The following is an 8925-nucleotide window of genomic DNA, read 5'->3' on the forward strand; positions in this document are numbered from 1 at the left end:
CACGGGGCACTCCTCGTGCCGGAAGGACGCCCTGCTCTCCCCCTCCACACTTGAAGGGCAGGGGAAGGGGGAACAGGTTATTCACGCCTTTCCTCTCCCATTAAAACCACGGAGAGAGAGGAATTTTAGGGTATCCAGGACTCCAGGACACCATTCTCTGTATTTCTTCAGTTACTACTAATGGTTTGAGATACCACAGTCACAGAAAAGGTCATATAGTTGCCTGCTTTGTGATGCAGTTCTGTATGCTACCATGTTTAAAATACAATATTAGTAATAAGACTGCTTTATTATACTTACAATAAGCATCTGTCCGCAAGTTTGAAAATGCAGCAGAATCTCTTTAAAAACATGAAGTACATTTAAAAATCATAGAATCATAGAATCAACCAGGTTGGAAGAGACCTCCAAGATTATCCAGTCCAACATAGCACCCAGCCCTAGCCAGTCAACTAGACCATGGCACTGAGTGCCTCATCCAGTCTTTTCTTCAACACCTCCAGGGATGGTGACTCCACCACCTCCCTGGACAGCCCATTCCAATGCCAATCCCTCTCTCTGTCAAGAAGTTCCTCCTAACACCCAGCCTATACCTACCCTGGCACAACTTGAGACTGTGTCCCCTTGTTCTATTGCTGGTTGCCTGGGAGAAGAAGCCACCCCCCACCTGGCTACAATGTCCCTTCACGTAGTTCAGTAATGATCTGAGAGAGAATAAATAATTTTCAACCATTGGTATGCTGCCTTGAGTATCTGACTGTATATGTGCAAGAACAGCCTGATTTCTTATAGAGAAAACCCTAACTGCATAAAATCAAACAGCCTGTTCTTATTGCCATATTTAAAAAAAAAATCAAAAAGTAGATGCAGCTTTACTTGAACTCATGTAAAACATAGTAGGCTGTGTAGACACAATAGACTGTTGCATAGTAGATGATCCTTGAGGTCCTTTCAAACCTGGTATTCTATGAACCTATGAACCAGCTATGTAAAAAAACTTCCAGTCTTGGTTTAACCTGCATTTTAATGTGCTCACCATACCTGCTGTACTTTTTGTTTAGCTGCAGATCAGTGTTATGAAAGTGGGAACAAAAGAGTTCAGTTTTATTTTAAGGTGTGCTGCATTTCTTTACAGATTATACAAAACAAGCAGTCTGGTGCCTGACCTAAGAACATTATGGCTAAACTTCTCCATACTGCTTTTTCTTTTTTTTTTTTTTTAACTAATATCATTGCTGGGATACTTCATATGGAAAGTAATTCTTGCTCCAAGAAGGGAAGTTAATTTATAAATTATGTCATTTATGCAGCTGCTTTCAAATCCTTATCCTGATATTTCAACACAGATCAGTTTGGTTTCTTTTCTGATAAACCCTAGCAGTACCCTGGAGCAATTATTTACTGCAAAATCGTTATTGAGATTACTTTAAACAGAAATAAAATGCCTGTCCGTTATGTTAGACATTGTTGCATTTCACCACTAGTTAAGCAAATTAGTTAGATTCTTTTAGCTTATTGGGAAAGAAGGTATATGAGAAGGAAACAGAATCATCTGCTTGTATTAATCTCCCATGCGGTAATGCAGACACAGCATTAACAATTTCCAAAAAGATAGGTGTCTTCTGGAAAGGACAGAATTCCTCTAATGGTTCCAAAAATTCATAATAAGATCAAACTGAGTAACTCAGTGAAGTTCCAGAACCAGAAATGGCCTAGATATATAATCAGAAACACTAAAAGATCAAATTATTACATAGCAAGGATTACTGTGGCCGTTTGAGCTGATCCTCTGGCTCAGACGTAGGGGAGAGATGAACATTCCAGGCGGTGAAGCAGCAGAAGCAGCAGTAGCCAAAACAGCAGCCGGGGGACGACAGGCGAAGCTGCAGCAGCAGAAGCTAGCGGGAGAAAAAGGGGAGAACAAACTGTGCTTCTAGACATTAAGTTCTTGATGCTCCAATGAAATTATATTAATTTATCTATTGTTGCCATTTATGTATCACAGTATCACAGTATCATCAGGGTTGGAAGAGACCTGGATGAGGGCATGGAGTCAGTCATCAGCAAGTTTGCAGATGACACCAAGCTGTGGGCAGATGTGACTGAGTTGGAAGGCAGAAGGGCTCTGCAGCGGGACCTTGACCGCCTGGACAGATGGGCAGAGTCCAATGGGATGGGGTTCAATAGCTCCAAGTGCAGGGTGCTGCACTTTGGCCACAACAACCCCATGGAGAGATACAGGCTAGGGTCGGAGTGGCTGGAGAGCAGCCAGACAAAGAGGGATCTGGGGGTACTGATTGATACCTGCCTGAACATGAACCAGCAGTGTGCCCAGGTGGCCAAGAGAGCCAGTGGCATCCTGACCTGCATCATGGTGTGGTCAGCAGGAGCAGGGAGGTCATTCTGCCCCTGTACTCTGCACTGGTTAGACCACACCTTGAGTACTGTGTTCAGTTCTGGGCTCCCCAGTTTAGAAGGAACGTTGAGATGCTTGAGCGTGTCCAGAGAAGGGCGAAATGTTCATCTCTCCCCTACGTCTGAGCTAGAGGATCAGCTGAAACGGCCACAATTACATAGCAAGTGGGATTCTCGCCTCTTGCATATGCCGAAGAAAACATCCTATCTGAAGGAATTCAACTGAGGCAGGATAATCCAGTAGACTCTGAACATTCGAAAGCTGTTCATGTAAAGCTGTTGGATCTGTACTGATTTGATGACAAATATTGTCAATATTGTCAGTATATCAATTATTTGTTATTTAATGCTTTTCTTTTCCTGGACAGCGATGCTACAAGATGTGCTTGCAGACTGAGGAAGAATGTCAAGATGAAAATCAGTTGCTACTTAATCATTAATCATTACTTTCCAAGCAGGAAGGATTCAAATAGTTTTGTCATTCAAAATCAATAATTACTTTTTGATGCCATTTCTTTATACACTTAGTGTCACACTTCTGTTGAATCATCTCTGGATGCTGCTTCCTGTTAGATGACACAAATCTCTTTGACAACTCTAATTATACAGAATAGCAGGTGTTTTGAGGGCCTCAGGCACACACAAAAACTTGGATCTGATAGCTTAGACTAGACTATTGACTGCTCCATAGAGCTATCAATTTTTGCCAAACTTTTTGTGCTTGGTGTTTATTTTCCCATGTGTTTATCCTACAGGGCTCTATGAAAACTATCCAACCAATGCAGAACCAGAATGCTGTGATGTCAGATGGGGACTATTATCAGATCGCCAATCCAAAGGGACTATAAAAACAAGTGGCTCAACAATGTGTCACAGGACATCGCTCACAGTTTCATCAGCATCAAGACTGTGTAGCAGCAGACTTAAACTGTGTCTTCTTGTATTAATTCTCTTACATACAGTACTTACAGTCTCAGCAGCACAGAACTCGACAGGACTGGCTTTTGGAGGCATAACAGCTTTGGAAGACAATTCATCCAATGAGGAATAAAAAAATAAACTTAAAAAAATTCATCTTATGTTATAGAAACAGGTCCAAATGACCACAGTCAAAAGTAGTGAGGACTGAGTACTTCACCCTCAGATCTCTTCTTGAATAACCTTTTGGGTAAAATGAAAAGAATGGGTCACTACCCAAACAACAAGGACACATGAACACAGCTTTTTATTGACTAAAAGGCTGTATGGTGACTAAAATTTCTCACACCATTTTATACACTGTGTTTTAATGTTTGGAGTTTCTTTTTTGTTTGTTTTTTTGCTCTTGTTAATATGGGATTTTATTTTTGGGACGGTTTCTCAAAGCTAAATTAAGTCTTTTCTCTGTCAATAGATTTCTAGTCATTGTGTGTGTTCATCTGATAGTTCTGTCTTTTATGTCCTGTCAGTTTCTATTAGAGGAATGATTGCTATGACTCCACGACATAGCAAAAAAAACAAAACAAAAACAAAAACCAAACACAACAAAAAAAAAACAAAGCAAAACAAAAACAACAACAAATTTAAAAAACTAAGCAAAAAGAACAGCAAAACAAAATGTAACAAGAAAAAATAGTAATTAAAAAAAAAATCAAAACAACCACAAAAAACCCCAAACAAATCTAACTGTCCTCTTACCCCTGGGAACCATTCATCTCCTTTCCCTTTCCCATCTCCTGTCGCAGACAACATACATTTGCTTCTGTCTGTGTAATCACAATGAATGGGTACACAATTCTAGTGTGCCTCTGCCGCTGTTGCACAAACCAGTTGACTGAGCAAACCCAAAAGGAGCATGAAGGGGGTTCCTTTTAGCTGAACAAATAAGTGCTCTCCTTACAAGGTGGGATTGGACAGTTAAAAAATGTAAAGAAATACATAACAAACTGTTGCTCCAATACCCGTTTTGAAGAAGTCCAGTCCTTTCTCACTGGTCAGTTGAACAGGAGCAGCCTTTTTTTTTTAGATATGGTGTGGAAAACCAGTTATGCTCAGCAAGTTATATAGTTGGAAAGCCTTCATATTGGAGGTGAAGGATTGGCATTCATTGTGAATTACGTTTTGAGTTCTGCTGTCACATAACCAGCAGCTTTCCATAAGGAATGGGAGCAAAGAGCTTCTAAAATTCAAGTCTTTTTGTCTCAATGAAATTCCACTAGAAGCCTTTGAGCATCCGCAATACAAAGTATCTCTTTGGTTTTGATTCCATTCTTTTTCTAATGCCTATGTGTTGCTGAAAGTTACTCTAGTTACTGAGGATGCACAAGAATGTGTTAGCACAGGTAAAGAAACTTCTTTTTTTCTTTTAATACAGAACAACCATTTTCATAAATGTGCAATAAACCCAGTAAAGATATACTAGGATATGAGTAACCAAGAGAAAAAAAATGTAACATGATTGCTGATTTTTCATTGTTTGGGGTTTTTTTTTAATTTGTTGACTTTTATTTTTGTGGGAACATTTCACCTGCTGAGTGTATGAGATTTGCTTTTTAAAAAGGCTTTTAAGAGTTTACAGTAGAATCAATGGAAGGAAAAGTTCATAAGGGCTGTTTTTAAAAACTTTACATTCCTTCCTATTCTCTAACTACACTTGGAAAGTGCACTTTAGAGATGTTTGCTGTGTAGCTGGGAGACGAAGGAAAACTATAGGAAATGTTCTCTTAGGAAATAAAGCATAGTTACCTACTTTCTTGCTATGAAATACCCCTTGATAAATATTAATGTTGTAAGAACATTTAATCACTGGTGCATAATGAATTTTTGTATACACTTTATGGTCTGTTAAATTCTGGAGCAAAACAAAAAGGAGATAACCACGCTGCTTAAGCAGTTCACGATGCACATGTAAAGCTGCAAAAGCTCAAATATTTTGCAAGAGTATTTGTTTTGATAGAGTTTTACTACAGCTTGGACTGAGGAGCTTAAAATGATCTGTGCAAATATGGCAACTGCAAAAAGCACCAGCTAATGCAAAATTCTTCAGCAGTGGTTTCTTTCTATAATTTCTCCCTATCCTTCCTTGCACATGCTATATTTTGTTTAATAAAACATGATGCTTTTTAGTTATTTTATTTTCCATTAGAGGCACATGTATTAATTGTGTTGAATTGATGCAAAAAGTGGGGGAAAATGTAGAAATGCAAATGAAAAAGCCTTAACTAATGGTAGAATGTAGACTTTTGAAAGGACAGAGATGTTATTGAAAAAAAAGTGATGGAGCAATAACTGGGCAGTGTTCTGGTGCTGTACAACAGCTGATGAGTCACTTCTGAGAAAGCTCTTGCTAGGTGAGCTCTTGTTCAACTGACCTCTTAATTCTAGTAAGTGTGCATGGTCAGTAAACAGTTTGTTATAACCTTTATCTACCTCTGCTGTGCAAAGGCCATCCAGCATACATTTATGTGATGTTCCTCATGGTTTTTTTGTTCACATCATTACTCAGTGTCATCTATTTCTACATTGTACCAATACAGTAGCAAATCTGGTTCATCCTAATTGAATGGGCGCACAAAGAAGAGTTATTATTTCTGTTTGGCCTCATGATGAATTAATGTAGAGAGATATATTTAAGGCATATTCTTTCTTTCCTGCTGCTCTTCTTCATCCTTCATTCCTTAATTTTCTATTAAAAGTGTTTTGAAATGGTGTCAGTGAAAAATATGACTCCTCCACTGCTGGCTACATAGAATCATGTGTCATACAATACGAGACAGACATGAGGAAACAGTGACAACATCATCAAATGCATAAAGTAGCCAAATTAAGCTTGGGCAAAATGAAGCAGAAAACAATTATGGACTTTCAATTATTACACAAGTACAAGATGTAATCAATTCCTCCCCCTCTCTCCACCTGGAGTTAGTGCCTGCAGTTCAATGGTCTGTTGATTTTTCTCTGTCATCTTTTTGAGGTCTGTTTCTTTTATTTTTGAAACAAAGAGTCATGTTGCAGAGATGACTACTGCTGGGGTATCTGTTGCTATTTTCACTCCAGCATTGTGGTATGCAGCTTCTCTTGATGGCATCTGGGACATCAGGAGTTGGCAAAGACTCTTCTATGAAGTTAAGCAACACGTAATCATGTATGATGCGAAATTCCATTCCATCCATTCCTCATTCGTAATAGTTTTCCTGGCACAAACTTAAGCATGCTTGATATTGTGCACATATTACTTTATTGCCAGAATAAATTTGCATCTTGCCACTGCTGTAACTGCCATCTTGTTCCATTTCTCCTTGTACTGTATGCCTAATACATACATGATAAAGAGCTGTCTTAACAAAGAAGTAATACTAAAATATTCCTGCAAATGACTGATGAGAAGAAAAGCAAGCAAAAAAAAAAAATAGAATAATAACTATTTCATGATCATATGGAAGAGAGAAATTTCCCATGTCTTTTATTGTCTTATTTTCTCAATAGGGAAAATTCATATTTTGTGCATTATGTTAATACTGCTAAGCCAAATGTCATATAACATAACTAGAGCTCTATGTTACACCTTATGGCATTTACATTTGGTAATGCATTATGCTGACACTTTTCTTTCATTAAAGAGACAGTATCCTTTTTTAACAAAAAAAATAGCAGGTGAATGCTGTCCTTCTGCACACCCTAATGTAAAGACAAACTCCAACAAAACGTTAAAATGAAATTCTAGTTCTATAAATGGTGAAACCAAGCCATCAGCTGCCAAAGAATCTGTGGAACAATAGATACAAACCAAACACAGACTTTTAAGAAATTCCTTCTTGAGGGTTATTCTAAGTGGTTAAAGGAGAAAGAATGAGAGCCACATTTCAAACAGCAGAGGTGGCAGGTTTCATCTGGTACCTGATGTGGCTCTCCCTTTATACAATTATGCTCTTCTATTAAACATGAGGGACGAGGCCATTGTCTTTTGCTCTCTCTGTATTTGTTATGATAATGAATGTTCTTTTTGTAAGTGTTGCCTCTCTGCACAGAAGGTATCTGCTCATTGGGAGAGCTGAAGACAGCTTATATACATGCACTCAAAATTACACAGTGAAACCTGTCTTAAGTGACTGTCCAAAGCACAAACAAAACTCATTTGAAGAGTACAGGTAGTTTTGGTTTAGGATATTTCAAAATACACTCAGTCATCTAAGCAAGTGTCTGTGAGGGTGCCTGGTCCTTACTGCAGCTTTCACTGTATATCTCATCAGTGCCACAGCCCTGTGATGAGCCTTGCACAGGCAGGATTCGAGCTGCACTTTGTGTCATGCTGACTTCAGTGGGCCTCAATACAGATACAGGTGGGTGCATACCCACAAAAAAATTCACTGTAGTGCATAGGTCTTGATTTGTTGTCCCATAGCTTTTACTCAGGAATTGCTCTTGGGCATGGTGCACCAACAGAGGAACACTGGGTTCAGCCCTAGCCATCTGAGTCTAAAGAAGAGACTGGCAATGCCGAATTACTTGTGAATGGTTCTGGTTTAATGTTATTGTCTATAATTATATTAATTTGGCAAAGGATTGGTTTTAGAAAAAAAAAAAACTTTGGAAAAATGTTCCATTCAGTTCTGAGTATGATAATAGCACTCGTTAGAACCGGGCTGTTGGATGTCAAATATGACTGAAGCACATGCCATCTCAACTGAGGGATTTAATTTGCCAACATCTGCAACAACTCTGAGCAATCACGTTTATTGAAGACCTAAGTTTTGCAGTGTTCTCCAGCAATTTTTCAAAGGTTAGCAAGCTTTATCTGTCCCTTGGGGGAGAAGAAGGAAGAGAGAACTACTGTGAATTATGAAACTAAAAAAAATAAATCAATCTGGACCAATTTGGAAAATCCACAATGATTACTAATGCAGCATACTTCAGAGTAAAAGCACCAAAGGATAAGACCTATAGAATAGGGTAAAATGGCTATATTTGTATTTCTTACTACGGAGTGTGGATTTCTAGGCAGAATTTCAGCAGCATATTTTGTAATAAGAAAAGTTAACAATTTGTGAGGAAGGGGCTTGTTTGGTTATTCATTCCACCCTTCTGTCTCCTCTAAATGTAATTAATATTCTTCTGAACTTTTCATTCAATTCTTGACTTCTGCAGAAAGTTCCAAACACAGACTCGGTTGCAGCAGTTCCAGTGGGTGTTTGTAGCACAGGATGTCTCAGTCAGGGCTTGTAAGGCAGAGCTTCCATTCAAAGTGCTCACTGTGCTTCAACATTCAATCCAATCTCTAGATTCTCTCATTCTCCTAACACCACATACACATGACTCAGTGTCCTCTTCAGAGGGGACTGTCCCTATCCTGATCACACCTTCAGTCTCAGTCTCAGGTCCCATGACAAAAGTGAGAGGAACCACCAGGGTACTTTAAATGCATTATAGGCACTGAACTCTGCAAGCAACTGAAACAGGATTAAAATTAGAGGCATATTTTGTAACTAGTCATTTGACTAAGAGTGAAGATTTTGCCAGGTGTGTGTCTTCAAA

At 38.8% G+C, this 8925-nt stretch overlaps 1 protein-coding gene across 1 annotated transcript in view; it reads left to right on the forward strand.

Moving 5' to 3' along the window:
• Window positions 1-6673, forward strand: part of NALF1 (NALCN channel auxiliary factor 1) — a 525223-nt gene extending 518550 nt beyond the window's left edge. Inside the window, exon 3 of the mRNA XM_064143774.1 lies at window positions 3171-6673. Coding sequence (XP_063999844.1) covers window positions 3171-3466 — 296 coding nt within the window. The 3' untranslated portion in view covers window positions 3467-6673. The remainder of the gene's footprint in view (window positions 1-3170) is intronic.
• The last annotated feature ends 2252 nt before the right edge of the window (window positions 6674-8925 follow it).

The sequence above is a fragment of the Pogoniulus pusillus genome, chromosome 5 (assembly GCF_015220805.1).
Source record: "Pogoniulus pusillus isolate bPogPus1 chromosome 5, bPogPus1.pri, whole genome shotgun sequence".
Taxonomy (NCBI): Eukaryota; Metazoa; Chordata; class Aves; order Piciformes; family Lybiidae; genus Pogoniulus; species Pogoniulus pusillus.